General features: G+C 33.9%; 1 protein-coding gene across 1 annotated transcript in view; it reads right to left on the bottom strand.

The window, feature by feature from the left end:
• Window positions 1-14,454, bottom strand: part of Ufl1 (UFM1 specific ligase 1) — a 63,174-nt gene extending 48,720 nt beyond the window's left edge. The window contains exons 1-2 of the mRNA XM_085817622.1: window positions 14,352-14,454; window positions 5,730-5,875 (exon numbers count right to left, since the gene is read on the bottom strand). Of these exons, the coding sequence (XP_085673748.1) occupies window positions 5,730-5,875; window positions 14,352-14,428 (223 nt within the window). The 5' untranslated portion in view covers window positions 14,429-14,454. The remainder of the gene's footprint in view (window positions 1-5,729; window positions 5,876-14,351) is intronic.
• Window positions 14,455-21,825: the final 7,371 nt, after the last annotated feature.

Genomic DNA, 21,825 nt, shown 5'->3' with positions numbered 1-21,825 from the left:
TGCCCCAATTTCACAAAACAACAGTCAAATTTTGGTTTACAGCTAATGGGACTAGAAATTACATGAAAGAAATAGACTACCATTTTGCTAAAATATTTTAAAAAGTTCTCTACTTTATTAAAGATGCATGACTACAATTTCAACAGGATAATAAGTAATAACACATTTTAGAAGTGCTTTACACTATAAAAATTGAAAATATTTTCTGTTACAAGTTTGAGAATTTATACACAGCTCTTCTGTTACAAGAAATCTTTGACAGTCTTTTAACTCTACCAGATTTATTTCCAAATTATTATGGTTAAATCCCAAGAAGAATGGCAGCTATTTTTAAAAAGAATTCTTTTTAATAACTACATTGCTTTTAATAACGCTCTTTTTAAACAAATGAATAGTATCCCAATAGGGACAAACACTAGTTCAGCGAACTGTAATTTCTACCTTTTCACCAAGGAATTTCATTTTCAACAACAGTTATCTCAAGTACAATTCACATTACTCTAACATCTACAGATACATGGATGATATTATTGCAATCAACAACTTCAATAAAATAGAATTCGATCATATTTATCCCTCATGTTTGAAACTCGATAAAAATAAATTTCAATGAGGAGATATTAATTACCTTGATTTGCAAGTTATCAATTTTAAAGATATCAAAATTTATGACAAAAGAAGAGATTTTGATTTCCCTACTGTTAAACTCATCCATTGGCACTTCAATATCTCCAAAAGAGTAATACTAAATACCACACATACTCAGCTCTTTAGAATAAAAAATATTTGCAACAAAGTTGAATATTTATAAGAAATCAATTATTTAATCAAAATTCTCTTAGAGAACAAAACACATCTATTCAAAATTTTTATAACTCTAAAAAGAAAGCTAGTATAAACTTCCCTTTTTTAAAAATTTTTCATCTATAATGATATAATTATTACTTAAACCTTAATTGGAGGTAATAGGTGAATGGCTATGATAAGAAATTTAATGTAAATATGTACAAAGATATTGTTTCTTTTCCCTTTCAATTATTAAGTATAGTTTCTTCCCACTATTTTATTAATTTATAACTGGCAAATTTTCTTGCCTTTACTAAAAAAATTGGGCTTTTAGTTTCAAAGACGTTCTGTACCCCGATTATGTGAAGACTTTAATCTTTATAACATATATTTTTCTTTCTCCTCCATTTTGAGACAGTACTTCTTTCAGAAGACAGCATCCTTCAGTTCCTTAACACTGCCATTTTGAAATTCGGTGATCACCTTCCCCTGTAGTAATAATTTTTACGACAGCACCCACGTTTGTCACCCTCATACACAAAGTTCAACAGGATAGAATTTTTTGAACACATGTTTAAATACTTAGTTCTGCTATTGGACACTTTACCTTATCAGGTACTTTTTAAAACATTGAGCTAGATGTATTTCCCCTCATTCTTATAATGAAAAATGCAAAGAATAAAAACAAAGACAACAACAACAACAAAAAAAAAAAAAAAAAATTCCTAGCGAAATAAACAAACATGCCCATGTCCCTTTAACTTAAAGAGCTCTGATTCCCAGTTTGATTACATCAATAAATCCATCAAAACCAGAAGCACAGAACAGACACTGATGCTCATACATGAAGATCAGAAAGCCACATGAGTTAACTGATGCGAAAACTGTTAACATTTAGCACCATCTAGCGGCATTTAAAAGATTTTAAAAAATTGTACCGTTTTCAAGTTATGTATATGCGATGCTAGGCTGAAGAGATTGATCGAAACTCTTCATGTATACGCTACGCTGGGCTGGTAAGAGTGGAATCGTTGCATCGCGTTCCACTCTTACTGGTTTAAAAGCATGCCACACATACGCGACGCCGGTCCTGACCTCTGTCAGTCTTAACCTCTGTCAAAGTGTTTGTTGTTTGTTTCTTAGAGAAGGACAGGCATGAATTCAGGAGTTATAAACGATTTTTTAAAGTTATAACCAATATTTCTATTTATTTTTAAAGTAAAATGTTTCTGTTGAAATTGTTTTTTCTAAGTCCATTAGTAATGGACTAAGAAAAAACAATTCCATTACTAAATGGACTTAAGGGGGAAAAAAAAAAAAAAAAAAAACAATGAATGAAAATAGTAGTAGATGAATCAACTTCAAAGCATACTAAAATGACAGAAATTTTCTTCTAATAATGTACTCTTTATTATCTCAAAACAAAACTCCATGAATTCTTACATTCCATTTTCCAAAAATGCAATACATCTACAGTGTAATATGCACACTCAACTTGATTCACTTTGTGCCATAAACACATCTAGAACAAAGCTAAAATACTAAAATTTAGACAGTTAAGCATGGGGGGGGTTGAACGTAAGCTAGATGTTACATAAAGAATTAAGGGTAAGTCTTGTATTATCAGGATTGGATTCAGAAATGGATGCATGTGTTCATGTATGCATGTATACACACATATATGCACGTACATACATACACACATTTCTGAATACAGTTCTGATAACATAACAGTATTGAATTGAGTAATCAAGAAATTGATATAATAATTTGTAAATTTGGGAAACTCAATTGGTAAGTAACATTAGATAATGAAAAAGGGATATCAATCATTCAGAAAAATAGGAATTCAAAATTTCATTTTATTTTTCTCCAGATGCATATTCTAATGACAATATACAAACAAGACTACATACAAGTCACAAAGAAATATACAAACAAGTCACAAAGAAGGATGAAGTGTGCAACATTATTAGGTAAAAAATTCCAGATTTGGGAATTGATTTTCAATAGTCTTGATACCCCCCATCTCTGTAACTCTAATGTGCAAGTTGTACTATGATTTAAACATTTAGATGTGTCAAAGCGATCTAAGTCAAATCATGGAATGCCACCAAATTTGGTTGGAGGACTAAAGATCACATGAAAGAAAAGATTTTGTGAGGAAAAAATAAGTTTCAAAAAGTTGCCAATAGGGAAAAATGGGATACTGTTTTAATTTCCACAGCTGAGAAATTTCAGTGCAACACTGCTTTAAAGCAGTAAATGAACGGTCCCACATGGTTACAGAGATGATATTTTAAAGCACAATAGAATTTTACTCAATAAAAGTCCTTCCTTGTTGAGGGTACATACCTCTCTGCATTCTGTACACAACATTCTCAACGGCCAAACACTACATATCACCAGGAGTGCTTAACACACCCATGATATGTTGCCTTTTATGGTTATCAAGATCAGGACCTCACAGAGATACAGGTTGAGCTTTAAATAACCCACGGTCACATGGGGTTAGATCCAGGGAATAATGGGCCACTTGAGTGGGGAAAAAGCAACCCTCGGAATATTGCCAAGTTGTTTCATTTTTCACCAAATTGTTGTTTCTTTTATGATTACCTGAGTATTTTACGGTGAATTTTTTGGAAACCCTATTATGACGCAACTGGTTGCAATGTATAATTGTGGTGATTTCTTATTGTTGGGAAATATTTCTCAGGCTTTAGTTCTGCATTGGATGTTGGTTAGGAAGTACATTGCTTATTTTGTGCTTTACACCATAAAATGGCCGCCGGTGGTAAGATTAACCTGAAGTTTCTGAACGATTTGGAAAAGAAAACACTGACTGACTGGTGTGTAATTGAAGATTCAAATGGCTTCATTGAAGATTCAAATTCATATCTCAGTGCATTTAAGGATTTGGAAACCAGAGCTCATATCAACACTATGAAAAATACGTGGGGTGTAATAAAAAGGGATTTTCAAAAAAATGTCACCAACAGTACGGCAGTATGGAGGATATTTTTGATTTCTGCTTTTTCGAATTTCTGTGGCGACAACGGTATACAGATTCTAGTACTGTTCAGTTAATTTTAAATAGTTTTTGGATGCTGTTAAGGAATTCTGTGCACCACACAGGGAAGATACAGAAATTTCTAACTAAGGTAAGTCAATATTTCCTTTTTGTACTCCATAGATTAGATAACATGTATTTTCCTTTTTATGTTATTTCCTTGTTTTATTTTGATTTAAAATGGAGTTTATTGAGATTATAATTGTTTTATGTTTTAATTATATTTTGGACACTATTTTACTTGGGAGGGTGTTGTACATAAATTGGAATGATGCCTGAAAAAAATCGCCAATTTTTGCCAAAGGGTATCCTGAAATATAGAAACTTTCTCCTACAAAGTGACCACACAACAACCGCTGTACCGTTAAACCAATGTGCAGTGGTGCTCATATCTACATAAATGTTACCTGATATAGTAACTGCTTTTGCTGAAATTGTGGAATGACATAACCAGTCAGTAATCATGATAACTGTGTGTGGTACCAATTATAGATATGTGTTAGAACAATGTTCTCAAAAAAGAATGATCTGCTGATGAAATCTGGTGCAAAGCCACACCAAACCATGACTTTTGGTCAATGCAGTGCGATTTCCTGAGCCGTATGGAATTGATCGAATGCTCAAATTTGAGAATTCTGAATGTTAACAGAGTCTCATTTAGGTGAAAATGGGCCTCATCTCCCCAAAGAACTCTCCATGGCAAAGTGTTGACTTCCATATTGGCGATAAATGTCAAAGCAAATGTTACTCATTTATCCCATTGTGTTTTATTGCACATGGTTTACCTGGTATGTGTAAAAGTGAAGAACTTTCTGAAGGATTTTGACATACCATTTAAAAATTCAAATCCAACTCTTCCACTATTCCCCGGTACTATTACCAGCAATGGTTCCATAAGTACCATCAATGATTGCAGTCGCAACATCAGCAATTCTCTGTTCAAGCACCAGTTTCTGCCTTCTACCAAAATCAAACTAATAAGGATTCTGTTTATGCAAACTTCTGAATCAGGCCTTTTTTGCATAAGTTGTTACCACTTCTAAACTCAAAAAGAGTGGCAGTTGCATTTGACTGAGGAAGATGAAACACATTCACACGTACTGCGTGCCGAAGTAAAGTGAGAGGCATGTTGAACCTAGCTAACATTTGGAATGCCAGTGGAGTTTTCCCTTATTTTCATAGACTGAATTACTGTTGTTTATGTAACTGTGCATTTGCATTTTCAAATTTTACCCATTTTTCATGCAAATTCTCAGTTGTGTAGAATAGAAAAGCACTACATTTTCCCTATTAGCAAGTTTCAAAACTATTGTTTCTTCACATAACCTTTTTTTCCCATCTTTCCCCTCACCAAATTTGGTGACATTTCAGGCAATAGATAGAGCTACAAATAGCTCTCACTAGCATCAGTTTAAAAACAAACATCCTGTATCTAAACAACCTGATATCATAAAATATATAAAAATTAACAAAACGAATTGGATGGATCTAAATGTTAAATGGCAATGCTGTTAAAATAAGTATTGCTTTTAAAACCCACTGGAACCTGAAAGCAGGAAAGACTATGGTTGAGTTGGGCTGATTCAGTAGAGTTAAGATTTTCTAGCACTTAATGAGAGGAACTAGAGGTTGAAAATAACCAAAGAATCATTATGGAGAAATCTTCAAAGGAAGGCATTGACTCACAATGGACTGTCTGGTCACTCGTGATGATGATCATACCTTTTTAATGAAGAGGTGCGAATAATCAGAAAGCTCCATTTATATAACATAGACTACACATAAAATAATCAGTAGGCTATAAAACACGCTAAGCTAAATTTGATGGAAATGACTTTTAAAATACAATGCATACTTAAAATTTTAAACTAACCTCCATGTACAATAAGTTCATCTTTGATTTCTTTTAAAAGACGAGCAGGTGTTAAATATTCTTTTCCATCATTAGTAAATATAACATTAATCAGCTTCAATTCAATAAGCTTCTTTACAATTTCTATACAGTTCCTTTCAGAAAGCCTGTAGACACAAAAATATAACATGTCAAATTCTAGAAATGACAAAAAGGAGAAAAAACTTTAAAAGCAAGCACAATCAGTTCTAAAAGATACAAGAATTTAGATAGATAAATTTATTGAAGTTAAAACGATCTACAAGAACATAATTAATTTGGGATTTAAGTATTATCACAGCCACCTTAGTAGAAGTTGCCAAATATTCCCAGAATGTATTTAACTCTAGCAATCACATACATAAATATTCTTCAGGTAACCATGCTCTTAGCAATCCTTCAGTCAAGCAAAATTGCCATATCAGTATGCATTCTTTTTATTGTATTCTTTTTTTTTTTTTTTAATATTTATAGGAAGTCTGTGATATATTTTATCTTCAATTTTAAAACATAGTTTATGAAATTTGCCAGCAGGAAGAAATTACAGGAAAAGTTTTGCAGGAATACAGCATTTTATCACGAAACTGCTAAAGGGAACAATGATGAGATGCATTTAACCCCTTAACGCATTTGCCCGTGTCTCACACGGGCGAAAGTTTCCGGCAAATTTGCACATGCCATCCGTTCCAGTAAAAATAAATAGGCTAGATTATAATTAAACTTATTTGACATAGATGGCACCACTATTCAGCATTTTTCTTGTGTAAACCACATGGCGCAATTTGATGATTAGCTGTAAGTTTGCTAGGAATTCTTTGCTATAAAGTAGTCGTTTGGTGTGGAAAAGGTAGTATATCCATTTTTATTACGTAAATATAATAAAAGTAAGCAGTTAACTGCAAATTATATTACTAAGTGTTTTTGTAATTTAAAAAAAGTTATCTGATAATGAGCGACTTTGACGATGACAATTTTGAATATGCCAATTTATCAGACAGTTTCAGCGATGAGAGTGATGATTTCTTGAGTGATGGAAGTGAATCGGAAGATAATGACAACGAGATTTTGGATATAGCAAGGAATTGGTATCAAATTAGTATAAATCAACCAAACGTTGCACCACCGAGATTTCGATTTGAAGCTAACCCTGGCTGTTATGCATATATATGATTATGCAAGAAAAAAAAATAGGTGATTTTTTGATCAAAAATTAGAATTTAATGTGTGCCTTAAGGGGTTAATAGATAGCCAGTACACCATATTTGTGCAAGTTTCAGATTTTATTTTTAGCAAAAACAAATTGATATGTATAGCACTAACAGAATTAAGATTTATGAAAAATGTGTTTTATTTTTTAATGCATCATATAATCTTATTTAAAAATTAAAATTTGTATTTAAAAATTTTTGAGTTAATTTTCCTTTAGGTCTGTTTATAATATTTGTTGGATTGATATATAATAAATATCAATAACATTTATGTCTATTGAAAAATTTTTAAAAATGTCATGAAAATTGCCAACTTGCAGCTAATAAATAATTTGTCTTTTCATTTGTAAAAAACAGTCAGTTTGCCTCAAGGTGGTTGCGTTAATATGAAAGTACCATTAATTTATAGAAACAGGTATTAATAACATAAATAATAAAGAAATAATAAGAAAAATATAATAATATAAAATAATAAGAAAAATTACAGTCATTTTTAGTGAAGAGAAAAAAATTCACATGTACGCTTGTGGTAATGTTTTATTTCGTTGGTTGTGGTGGCAAACGTATATGTCACATGTTATGATAAACAGGAATATAGTGGCAACTTACCCCAGGACAAGATCCAGGTCTATAGCCCGCCGTGATGAGAGAGTGACAAACACGTGAAAACAGATTTAATTCTTGCTTTATTGGATACTAACAATACTGAAGAGATATTCCCTTTTTTTTTAATTCGGTATGTCACATGACGATATGAGGCCTCCTCACTCAGAACGAAAAAAAAGGATAGATCAATTCTTCCACACAGCCCTCCGAAGACTTGGTGTATTTCAGCTCAAACACATGCAGGTACTCTTCATCGGGATGCCGGGCGAAAATACCAAGCCCGGGAAAAAGGAGATTAGCTTAAATTTTGCAGCTACAACATCAAAGAGAAAGAAACTCGCTTCCTTCATACACACTGGGAGACCAAAGAAAGCTTGCACAATAAACTCCCAAAAGTGTGCATTTTACCCCACTCTTACTGTCTTTCTCTATGAAGCATCTCCATCTCGCACCTTCACAGTCTCCTCCTTCTCCTCTTGGACAAAAAAATACCACCTTTTATAAAGTTCCACAGTTAAATTTTGCTGCCAATGAAAAAAGATCCAGCGTCAGAAGGCAAACAATCGCAAAATACCTTCAGCTACCTAGGGAAACAGAAGTGAAGACGCTAGTTGTCTGACGCAATACTTTCCTCTGCTTACAACAGTTGTCTGATGCAATACTTTCCTCCGCTTACAACAGTTGTCTGATGAAATCTGTTCCTCACCTTACAACACAAGTTGGTGAAAAAATGAAACTGTCACCAAAGGAATCTGATGCAAATATCTAAATATTGCTGTAACGTAGTAAATAATTAATTCAATGTGACCTCGTCACAACACTAAAAAAAAAAAAATCTGATGTGGCCTGCACATGACCTCCAGCCAACCGTATGTTTTAAATATCAATGAGATTTAAGTTAAAGTATCACTTACGTTTGATCATTGGGGGGGATAAAATAATATGTTGTTCTAATAAACAAAAAGGTCTGTAATAAGAGAAGAAAATAACGTTAAGAAAAACAAGTTGTGTAAGTCATCTGTCGGTACTATTCTGTTAGATAGCGGAGTCAGTTAAAATGAGATGCTTCTTTTTTTTTCCACTAATTGTTGCCGAGTATAAAATTATAGAAATAATAATAGGGTTCAATAGACTAAAAAGAAATTAGTTTTGTAAAAAGCAAATTTGGCTAATCTTTAGAATATGGTAACAAGTAGTTTGGCGACATTTTGGTAAGGCGATAAAGGTTACTAGCTAGGACTTCAGCAATAATCTGAGAAGTACACAGTTCCAATCACATTATTTTGTCTCAGAGAAAGGAGAGATCACGAGACATGTCATGTGACATTTTCCGGAAAATTACGATCGTAATTTTAGCTAATAAGCACTTAGAAACAATTTCGCTGCTAAAGTGCAGAATCGTCCACTTATTTGTTTGACGCTTTTTACAAGAGTAAGAAGAATTGGATGTGTGTCAATTTTCTTTGACTTTTTAAGTAAAAGTAGGTCAATGTGTACATGGATAAAGTCAAGAGTGTGCTCAATGCCATTTTTGTGCAATTATGGGATGTTTTTTTAAGTGAAAATAGGTCGACGTGTACATGGATACCGTGCATGTGCAATTCTTAAAAACGTGGCAAGCAGTTTGCGATTCTGCATTTTCTCTCAATTTCACACCCAATCTTCGTCATGATTAAGCATTTTTGTTCCATAAAAGTTCTAGTATAAGCATAATTCCGATAGCAGATTGTTGGAAAAAAATGTTGAGTAAAAAGAAAGAAAAAAAAAACACGCCTTTACTTCGTGAAAACAAAATGGCGTCCAAAACAAAACTAGCAGGTTGCTGTAGCAGGGTTGGTCGCCAAATTTTCGCCAAAAAATCGTCAAGTTACCATAATCTAAAGATTTACCGCAAAAATTTTTTTTAATTTCTTAAATTTTTCTTTTTAATTTTTTAATCTAGAATACCCTACACATAAATAAAAAATAGCAAAGCAAAACGAAATTCAATCTAAACAGATGGCATAAAATTACAAATATCATTCAACATTACAGAAAAATGTTCAGTTTTTGAATGTAACTGATGCCACATAAATTCTATCAAATACAATTCTAAATGGTGGCGAGCAGTGCCGCGCTGATATAATTTCTCCACCTAGCACAGCTCCACAGTTTGAATATGACATCTAGTTTCAGGTTCTATAAAATCCTAACTGCGATTCACAGTGAAATGTTCATACCCAGCATTTCTTGATTCCTCTTTTTTACATCCTTTCCAGCAGTGAAAGTATAATGCTTCCATCCACATTGTTTTTCCAGCATAAACCCCGAATACCCATTATTCTGGAAGAACACATCCAATGTTGTTTTTTCTTTTTGTAAAAAGACTTTAAAAGAGCTTTTCCAATCTATTGTTATATTATGGCTGATTTCTACCTGAAGTTAGTAAAATTCAATTCTTGATACCACAGATAGATAAAACGAATAGCATTGAGGAAAGAAAGATGCGAATCTTCAAACCATATTTTGGTTCTCAATCTTTTTTTTCTTACACCAGACATAACAACGGCATATAGGAGCTTTGTTTGAGTCAAAAGTTAACTTCATAGGATTATTTGGAAAACAAAGTCTACTGCTATGAATTATTCCCTTGTCTTGAAAGAATCTTATAACAGACATTTGGTCATTAGGTAATGACCAAATTGTGCAATCCATCGTACTAAAAAAAAAATACCAAAATATTGCAAAAAAGTAACGAGTGATAATATTTCAAATGAGAACTAGAAATCACAAACTACGATACTTGGCATGTTACTCTAGCATTTTTTCCTTCATTTTTTACTGACGCCGCTTTAATGAAATAGTACCCATCTGTCTTGCTAAAAAAAATGAAGAATTGATATAATGACTTGAAAAGGAGAAAAATAGGCTAATCTTTGGAATATGGTAACAGGTAGTTTGGCGACATTTTGGAGGCGATAAAGGTTACTACCTAGGACTTTGGGAATAATGTGAGAAGTACTCAGTTCCGATTACGCATCATTTTGTGTGAGGGAAATGAGAGATCATGAGATATGTCATGTGACATTAATGGACAAATCACTGTTCTTTAATCGGAAAAAGGGGTAAATTTGTAAAAATATTTGCTGTACTTTATACTATTAGTTTCATTCTATGTTCTGTGAAACAGTGTTGTTTAATATTTGGATCCCATGACCGTATATAAAGTAAATCTGAAATTTTTATTCCGTTTATGTGTAATTGAAAAGAATTGCTTAATTGCGGATAAGTATGGATGTCCAACATGTGGGAATGAAATGAGATTGTGTGAAAGGAAGGATATTACAGATAAGTTTGAATGGCGGTGCAAGAAATCTGGTGAAAATGGATATTTTGTGATCCGCCATGCACTCAAGATTCTGTAGAAGATTAGGTAAGTTAGTATTTTTAATTATTTGAGGATATTATTTTATGCATTTTTCTAAATGTAAGGAGTAAAAAAATTAATACGGTATTATTGGAAAATTGTTATTAGCAATGATTTAGTTTAAAGTAATTAGGATTGTAAGCTAATTTTTATTAATTTAATGTATGTGCTTATTTATATTTTAAGTAGTGTTTTTTAATTTCATTATATTTTAATTTAATGATCGTGATTTTGAGAGTTATATGTTTGTAGTATTTTGGAATACGTTTGAGTAGAAGTAAATGTGCGTGGAAAGAATTTAAATATTTGACACTAAGTATTTGTAACCATTTTTAATATTTTGTTATGAATTCGATGGTGACGTTTATAATAGATAATTTAGAGGTAAAAGTTTTTGGATATTTTATTTATATTATACGTGGAAATGTTCATCCTTGGATAGGGTATATACTTTTTCGCGATCAGGTAATTTCATATATGTGCTTTTTACAGAGTTTAAAGATTCACAAAATTTTCCTGCATTTTCGTGCAAATTTTTGTAATTTATGAGAAAATAGCAGTGTAGATGGATAAAGTCAAGAGTGTGCGCAATGCCATTTTTTTTGCAATTCTGGGATGTTTTTTTAAGAAAAAATAAGTCGACGTGTACATGGTTACTGTGTATGTGCGATTTTGAAAACGCGGCAAGGAGTTTGCGATTCTGCACTTTTTCCCAATTTTGCAGTTAATATTTGTCATGATTAAGCAGTTTTGTTCCATAAAATTTCTAGCATAAGTGTAATTCGGCTAGCAGACTGTTAAAAAGTGTTGAGTAAATAAAAAGAAAAGAAACATGTCTTTACTTCGTGAAGACAAAATGGCGGCGGAAAAAAAAAAAAAAGGGTTGTTGTAGCAGAGTTGGTCGCCAAATTTTCGCCAAAAAATCACCAAGTTACCATAATCCAAAGATTAACCCAGTTTTGTTCCATAAAATTTATAGCATAAGTGTAATTCGGCTAGCAGATTGTTAAAAAGTGTTGAGTAACTAAAAAGAAAAGAAACATGTCTTTCCTTCGTGAAGACAAAATGGCGGCGGAAAAAAAAAATAGAGGGTTGTTGTAGCAGAGTTGGTCGCCAAATTTTCGCCAAAAAATCACCAAGTTACCATAATCCAAAGATTAACCGAAAAATAGCAATATCTTAACACTATCATGAAATTCTAATGCATACTGTGTTAGCCTGTGTTTAAGGATGCCCCTTGGATTATCGTAAAGTTGTTGTTTCATGTATGGTAACCTGAGAAGTTGAATGTTATGGAAACCTTATTATGACATAATTGGTTGTGGGATTGTTATGAATTTGACTGATCAGAAAAGATTTGTGTAAGGGCTTGTTTTTGTACTGTATGTAGGTTAGGAAGTATGCTGCTTATTTAGTGGTTTACATGGTAAAATGACTGAATGTCGAAAGATTAATTTGAAGTTTCTGTACGATTTATAATGAAAGAGGGAAAAAAATCATTAATTGACTGGTGTGTAAATGAAGGTTTACTTAGCAGCCATTATAAGTGTCCTGTTTGTACGCAGGAAATGTATATAGTCGAACGTTGGAGGATACCTGCACTACGGAGGATATTTTTGACTCTTTTTTTTTTTTTTTTTTTCTTAATTTATGTGGCTACGCCAGTATTTAGATAATTTTAGGTAGTTTCTGGTAGCTGTTAAGAAATTTTGTTTGACTGAAGACATGGAAATTTCTAAATAAGGATATTTCCTTTGTGTAGTGCTTAGCTGCTATAAGATGAATTTTCTTTTTTATGTTATTTCATTGATTTAAAATGTAGTTTATTGATATTATATATTTTTTATTTGGTTCTAGTGTAGAAATGGCTGCTCTTTTGACTTTTTAAGTGGAAACAGATTTATGTGTACATGGACAAAGTGAAGGGAGTACGCAATGCCGAGTTTGTGCAATTCTTTGATTGAATATTTTGGCTTCCTGTAGCGGCGATTTTTGCCACAAAAATCACTGCTAAGAATTGCACAAATTTGTTGTCCATGTACCGCCAAAAATTGCCAATCTTCACGAAAGGGGCACCTGTAAATATATTTTTACCGCATACTGCTTCTAAAAATTTTGTGATTTTGCTGTTGAACTTTTTGCGACATATGTATGATGTTTAATAATAAAGTTAAAAAGACAAAAAAAATAAAATAAAATAAAATAAAATTATATTGGTCATCTTGTTAGGAAAACTTACTTACACTTAACAGTCCATCATGAATTCAAAAAATATGTTGATTTAAAAACTTGGTGATTTTCTTGTTGAATTTTATGTGGCATGATTATGAAGAAAGTGATGTTTAATAATAAAGTTGAAAAGATAAAAAAAAGCTGCATTAGCAAGAATGAGTCCAAGAGCAGAGTGCTAAATTGCAAGCTCGGTGAGAGCAGAAAAAAAAAAAAAAAAAACCTTAATACAAGCTTTTAAATTTAAACAAATTTAAATTTTAATTTTAACAAACACATATTGATACAATGTGAAAGCTTGAATTCTTTCAGATTTTTTAGAATATATTTTCGTTTATGGATTTATTTTTTGGCTGTGGACCAAAGGTCCTGACATTAGATCATTCTAGATATAGGATGTCTTGATTTCAGAGGTTGTACTGTTTACCTTTATTTAGCTGCAGTTTGTGAAAACAACTTAGCTGATACTCAATGTAGCTCCCATACCACTAATGGTTGAAGACAGCATGGTCTCTATATTTCTCTCCAGCTAACAGACCTGAGTATTCAAGAATTTTTTTAGGTTTTTCCCTCTCATAGGTTTACTGCTGAACAGGTTCATATATTTTTCAAAGGTTTATAACTATTTTCTGATGAAACAAAAAAAGGAGCAAAAGATGTCACTGGTATGATCCCAAGCTTTAATATATTGTGCATTTAATAACTTAGTTTTAAAAATTAGTAAGAATATTTTTGTGAATATTAATGCCACTCCAAAATAAATTCATTGTTAAAAAGAAATATATGATTGCATTGTAGAAAATTTATATACAACTCGCGACACATGATAGATATATTTTTAACACTATGAGAAATAAAAAAAGTGGATCTTTTAAATGACCATTAACGTAAACAAGTAATTTAAAGCTGCTCCATATGATAAAACAAAACCAAATTAATGATCTGTATAGTTTAACACAAGGGAGGAAAAAAATTCTTGTTCTTAAAATTCCAATAAGGTCAATAAATTAGTTTTATTTAGTTTAGTTTTCCTTTCTAATAACAACCACATTTCATACCATGAAACAAAGAGGTACATTTATTATATTTTTCTCGAACAGAACTAATAAGTTTTTGCACAGAATGCAGCTTACTTTCTTCTAAAATTTTATTTACCTTTGAACAGTTGTACTTAATTGGGCACGTTGAAAATCAGCTGCTAGGCGCTTAACTTCTTCCCAGTCTGCAGACATCGTTTAAAACGTCACCAAGAGTTGCGTTGTTCATGGCCTGAGCTGTAAACCGAAATGGAACTGTAGTAGGCATGAAGGTAGCCATAGATTTTTCTTCATTCCTCCATCCTAGCAGGCATGGTTTGCGTCAATAAACTGAAAAATTCGACCCATTACTTCCCAATGGCTTATGACTATCATTCTTTTAACAGAATGAAAATAAATGGATATGGGAAAATTGATATACTAAAACTTAGAGCTACTACTGGTACACTTTATAGGAGACTTACTAAAACTATATAAACAGAAAGTCGCCATCAATTGGCTATTCGGTCAGTATTTATCATTAAGAAAATACTTGGGCAAGAAGATGAAAGGAGGAAAGTTTTGCTTTCAGAAATGCTAGTGAAGCATCTATATCAAAAACTGCTGAAGCTCTATGGAGTTTTCCTGTTATGTTTTTACCACCAATCCTCAAATTCCATAATGGTAACCCGGACTGTGTTAAATCGTATGAACAGTTCTCAAGCACTTTCGGTTTTGACTACAAGCCATCACTCAAGATCTCCAAACCAGAAGTAATGGATTACATCGGTTTTCGTCCTCCGGATCACAGATGAGTAGTAATTATAGATCATTTTATAATTCTGTTTACTACTTATCATTTAATTTCATTTTCTTTAGTAAAATTTTTGCTTTTATTTTGGCTTAAAAACCTTGCACAATGTCTGATGTTCATGCCGTCCAAATTCCGGTTTATAACCGATCAGACCCATCTTTATGGTTTATTATGTGTGAAAGTACCTTTGCTCTCGCCACCCCCAAACCTATCACAGAATCCATTACTAAATATAATTATGTAGTTGCTCATCTTCCTCCAGATATTGCATCAATAGTACGGGATTTACTTATGAAACCAGACCCTATTGATCCATATGCAAAGCTTAAAACTGAGTTAATAAATCGTGCAGGAGAATCTTCTCAGCAAGAAATTCGCCAATTATTATCTGGAGAAGAATTAGGCTCTCGAAAACCTTCCGATTTGGTTAGAAATATGAAACGTCGAGCAGAATCTTTAAATGTTCCTGATAACTTAATGTTAGAATTATTCCTTCAACGTTTGCCTTCGACTGTTCAGTCTATTTTGGCAGCGGTTTCCAATTTAACTGTAGATAAAGCTGCAGAAATTGCCGACAGAATTTTAGAAGTAAATCCAACCCCAGGGACTTGTGCCGTTTCTCGCACAGTCGATCAGTCTCTTGAGGATAAATTATTTAAACAAATAGAAAAATTAAACAAACGTATTGATCGCATTTCTCTTTCTCGTGGTCGCTCGCCAAATCGCGGAGATCGCAATAAGGAAAGAAGCAATTCCAAAAGGAGAGATTATTCTGTTTGCTGGTATCATAGACGTTTTGGGAAAAAGTGTAGAGATGACAAATGTACAAAACCTTGTTCATGGCAGGGAAACGAAACCAGCAAAGAATAGAGGCGACTTATTCTTTGCCTCAAGTTTCACGTCGCCTGTTCGTTCGTGACCGTAGAACAAACCTTTCATTCTTGGTCGATACCGGCTCTGACGTGTCCTTACTTCCAGCAAATAATTCTCAAAAACGGAATTCGTCCCAACAAACACTTTTCGCTGCTAATTCTTCTACTATTCATGTTTATGGTCAAAAAACACTTTCTTTGGATTTCAAATTAAGACGACAGTTTACATGGACTTTTCTTATAGCAAATGTTAGTACACCCATTCTTGGAGCAGATTTTCTCCATTTCTTTGAATTGGTGCCTGATCTCAGAAACAAATGTCTCAAAGATTTAAAACAAAATTTTAAAAGAATTTCCTTCAGTTACTAGATTACCAGATCCTAACCAACCTGTTAAACATAACACCGTTCATTATATCATAACTAAAGGTCCACCTGTGGTTGCAAAACCTCGTCGGTTAGCTCCAGATCGCTTAAAAATAGCAAAACAAGAATTTCAAACTATGATGCAATTGGGGCATTTGAGACCTTCGAGCAGCAATTATGCATCCCCACTTCACATGGTTCCAAAAAAGGGAAGTCTGGAATGGAGACCTGTAGGAGGTTATCGAGCATTGAACGCTCAAACAATAAAAGACAAATACCCTATTCCATGCTTAGCCGATTTTACTGCTGCATTGCACGGTACTAAAATTTTTAGTCATGTCGACCTGATTAAGGCATACCATCAAATACCAATTAACCCAGCCGACATCCACAAAACCGCCATATGCACACCATTCGGTTTATTCGAAAGTACCCGTATGCAATTCGGCTTATGCAATGCATCCGCGACTTTTCAACGTTTTATAGATGAAGTCACGCGGGATTTAGAAGGTGTTTACGCTTTTGTCGATGACTTGCTCATAGCCTCTAAAGATTCTGAGAAACATTGCAGGCATTTGAAAGCTTTATTTTCCAAACTTCAGGAATATGGACTTTGCATAAATGTTTCAAAATGCACCTTTGGTCAAACATCTATTGATTTCTTAGGTTTTCACCTTAGTGAAAACGGAATTGAACCTCTTCCTGACAAAGTCAAATGTATTTTAGATTTTCCTCAACCTACCACTCTCACTCAACTTCGCCGATTTTTAGGCATGTTTAACTTTTATAGATGTTTCATACCTAAAGCAGCACATATTCTTTCTCCTTTAATAAAATTGTTAGAAGGCTATATTAATAAAAAGAAATCTCGTTCTGGTGTTCAGGATTCATCCCCACAATTAAATTGGAACGAGAATGCTGAACAAGCCTTTATTGCTGCCAAAAATGCCATTGCTCAGGCTACCCTTTTGAGACACCCTATTCCCGGAGCCCAGCTAAGCATCTGGGTAGATGCCTCAGACGTCGCAATAGGCGGCACACTTATGCAGTTGTCTCAACAAACATGGGAACCTATAGCATTTTTCTCTATGAAACTCAATAAAAGTCAACAGAAATGGTCTGCGTACGATAGGGAATTATTTTCTATTTATTCTTCAATTAAGAAATTCCGACACATGTTAGAGGGCAGAAATTTTATAATTTATACGGATCAAAAACCGTTAATATACGCTTTTAAACAGAACCCTCATAAATGTTCACCTCGACAATTGCGCCATTTAGATTTTATTTCTCAGTACTCTACTGATATTAGGCATGTGCAAGGTTCAAAAAACGTCGTTGCTGACGCTCTTTCAAGAATCGAAATTGATTCCATAACAAAATCTCCATTTTTGGATTTTAAAAAATTTTCGGAAGCTCAACGGCATGATCCGGAGGTACAAGACCTTCTCAAAAACAACACATCATCTTTGAAACTGGAATTTAAACCGTGCCAATATTCTGATGGTAATATTCTTTGTGACATATCAACAGACATTCCTCGTCCATTTGTTCCGAATTCCATATCACAGATTATGTTCTTACTGCATTAATATAATATTAACAAGACATAGTGCACAATAAAAATTAAGCTTTATTTAGGAACTTCGCGCACACTGCCCGACAGCCTGCCTGTTTCGCTCTGCTCGCTACTCGTAAGAAACTTCTCCTCTAGGGTTGCCACACTTATCGGAGGGCGCAAGGCGCGCTCCTTATCGCCATCACCACAGCTCCAAGCACTCAGAATACGCTGCATAAACAAAATTGCAAAAGCGCAGCTATGTGACATCAAAAAGTGGGGGGACTAAGTCTGTGACGTCAAAATCTATTCTCCATGGACCTTATAATGGACCTTTCTTATAAGGTCCATGGTATTCTCTCGAGGGCTACGTGACCTTCGCATATACACTACCTATATTATTTTCTGCTGAAAATGAAAAAAAAATGAATGAAAATTAAATTTAAATAAAAAATAATTAAAATGAAAAACGTAATTTGTTCTCATAGTAGTTTTGTGAAATTTATTCTTTCTTAGCAAAAATCCTGGCCCTGAGAGGTTTAAGATGTGATAAGTGTGTACACAAAATGAAACTAAACAAGAAAGCGGTGTTTCAGATGAATATATGCTGGTTTTGTAGAAAAACTGTTAAAAGGGAAAGAGTGTGATAGTCAACAAAGTCTGAAGTTTGGATCTTGGTGTACTTTCAGCTAGCTGTCTATTTTCATGACTTTGAATTTTTAAACTAGAGAATTTTAAACCAAAATAGCGAAGGCATGATAGTTTAGTTTGCATCAGCGGTTCTCAATCTTTTATCTAACGCGTACCATCCACACAAAAATTGGAAAACCTTAGTACCACCACTACATTTTACAATTATTATTTTTCAATTTAACCGTAGAGATATTTTAAGAAAAGAAGTGTTACGAATTTGGTATTTAAAAAGCTAATGTTAGTTCAATTATAAATTAAATGGTTTTATTTCTCGCGCAGTGCAGCGCGTGACGAATATTAAAAGAAAGCTAAGCCGGAAAATTGAAAATACAAGAGCGCGTGCATTAAATAAATAAATATCTCTTTTTGATTTCGAGAAAGCACTAGAAAATTCTAGCGCGTGATTTTTAAAATCTTATAAAAGGAGGAAAACATCTCAGTTCGTGGTAGTTGCTTACTTTGTTGTTGTTTAGAAAACTGCTGTTATTGATTATAGCGAATTCGCGGATTAGCGTTCTTCAGCTGTTTTGAATTACGTTCTATTGTACATTTGAGTAGTTAAAAGATAACTACTGTGAGATATTGTAATACTGCATGATAATTTGAGAAAATTTAAGCATTTTTGTTGTGATAATAATAAATTTTTGTTCATTTATCATCGGACTTGTGCATTTATTTCATAACGAACCCGTACGCAAGCAAAATTTTTGGTGTCAGAAATGGGATTTGAATGCCAATCATAAGAGCGATGGAAGAGCAATTAAGGCAGTTGATATCAGCGGTTGCATCGTTTAAAGAAGAAATGAAAGAAGACATGAAATCTAATCAGGATAATCCTCGAGAAAAATAAACATTGAAATTCGGATGCTAATTCTTTTATTTTCAAATTATTTTCGGTTAGAGAACTCTCTAAAAATGGTAAAAAACTTAAAATATTGCTATGCAATTCTTTGATTATTAGTTCGAATTGTTCTATCATCGCATTTATTTTATCTCTAATGGTAAACAAATTAACACTTTGTCCTTGTAATTCTCAATTTAATTAATTTAATTTTGACTCCGGTCGCAAGACAAATTACATCAACATCGGCTGATCGAGAACCGTGGAATGATGATGAAGTCAGGAAAGACCAGCTGGAAGACCGCGACATTAAACCCATAATTGATTTAATGGAGTCATCAAACAGAAAACCTACCTGGCTGGACATTTCTATCTGTAGTCCTACAACCAAACAATATTGGACACTCTGGGATTCACTTCATATTCGAAACGGCGTCTTATACCGGAAATTCGAATCGAATGATGGGAAGACGTTCCGATGGCAACTTATACTTCCAAGATCCCGCATTCCTGATGTCCTTAAAGAATTACATAGCCACCCTACAGGAGGTCACTTTGGAATAATGAAGACCTTGCAGAGAGTTCGTGAGCGCTTTTACTGGAATAATGCAAAGGATGACGTGCAAAAGTGGTGCCGATCTTGCGATGCCTGTGCAGGTCGGAAAGGACGGAGGAGACGCAGCCGAGGCAAGTTGCAACGTTACAACGTAGGGGCGCCTTTTGAACGTATCGCCTTTGACATCCTGGGACCTCTGCCACGAACTGCTGATGGCAACAAATTCATACTCGTTGTCATTGATTACTTCACCAAGTGGCCTGAAGCTTATCCTGTTCCTGATCAAGAGGCTGTCACAGTAGCTGAGATAATGATACAGCACTGGATTTCCAGGTTCGGAGTGCCTCTTCAGTTACATTCCGATCAGGGAAGGAATTTTGCCTCGGCACTAATCAAAGAACTATGCAAACTACTCGGCATTGACAAAACTCAAACGACGCCATTGCATCCCCAGTCGGACGGCCGGTAGAGAGGTTCAATCGAACCATCCTTAATAACCTCTCATTAGTGGTTTCCAGAAACCAACAGGACTGGGACAAGAAATTACAATTCTTTTTACTGGTTTACCGCAGTGCTGTCCACGAGACTACCGGCTATTCTCCATCACAGATGCTCTTCGGTCGTGACCTTCGTCTGCCTTGTGATCTATTGTTTGGCCGCCCTCCGGATGCTCCTTCATCGTCTGAGGAATATATTCAAGATCTCCAGGCCCGGTTTGAAGTGATGCACAACTTTGCACGAGAGCTAGTCAACTTGGCGACGGAGAAGATGAAGACCCGATACGTCATAAGAGCTACTGAACATCAATTCCACGAAGGAGACAAGGCGTGGTTGTGGAATCCGATTCGACGGAAAGGACTTTGTCCGAAATTACAGTCACCTTGGGATGGTCCGTACACGGTCCTAAACAGCCTGAATGACGTCGTGGTTCGGATCCGTAAGTCTTCGAACTCTAAACCAAAAGTCGTTCATTACGACAGGTTAGCTCATTACTATGGCCATAGTACGTAATGTAAATAATTGTAAATAGTGTAAGACCATGGTCCTCTTTGTTTCTAAATGTGTATTTAGTATTTGATTCGTATTTTGCATTTGATTTGTATTTTGTATTTGATTTGTATTTGATAGCTTTTGATTTGTTTTATTTATTGCATTTATTGTTCATGTTGTTTATTATTGTAATGTTATGCTTATTAATGCATTTATGCCTCAGTTGTAAGCTTGGCTTCCTGTCCAGGGATTGTACTGCCCGGGACGTGCAGTCCTTGGGAAGGGGGCAGTGTTACGAATTTGGTATTTAAAAAGTTAATGTTAGTTCAATTATAAATTAAATGGTTTTATTTCTCGCGCAGTGCAGCGCGTGACGAATATTAAAAGAAAGCTAAGCCGAAAAATTGAAAATACAAGAGCGCGTGCATTAAATAAATAAATATCTCTTTTTGATTTCGAGAAAGTACTAGAAAATTCTAGCGCGTGATTTTTAAAATCTTATAAAAGGAGGAAAACATCTCAGTTCGTGGTAGTTGCTTAGTTTGTTGTTTAGAAAACTGCTGTTATTGATTATAGCGAATTCGCGGATTAGCGTTCTTCAGCTGTTTTGAATTACGTTCTATTGTACATTTGAGTAGTTAAAAGATAACTACTGTGAGATATTGTAATACTGCATGATAATTTGAGAAAATTTAAGCATTTTTGTTGTGATAATAATAAATTTTTGTTCATTTTTCATCGGACTTGTGCATTCAGTTCATAACGAACCCGTACGCACGCAACAGTATATTTTGCCATTTGCACAACCTTTTGGCTATTTGTATTGAATATGCATACACAAAAATTATGATATTAAAATAAGTTTACATTTTAATTATCAAAATCTAAATTATAATACTTTAGTTTAAAAGTTTGGTGCGAAAT

Source organism: Stegodyphus dumicola, chromosome 5 (genome assembly GCF_044657685.1).
Source record: "Stegodyphus dumicola isolate Sdum_Otavi_A_Nest chromosome 5, ASM4465768v1".
Taxonomy (NCBI): domain Eukaryota; kingdom Metazoa; phylum Arthropoda; class Arachnida; order Araneae; family Eresidae; genus Stegodyphus; species Stegodyphus dumicola.
The sequence above is the reverse complement of the archived record's forward strand: the minus strand, read 5'-3'. Positions and strand labels throughout refer to the sequence as shown.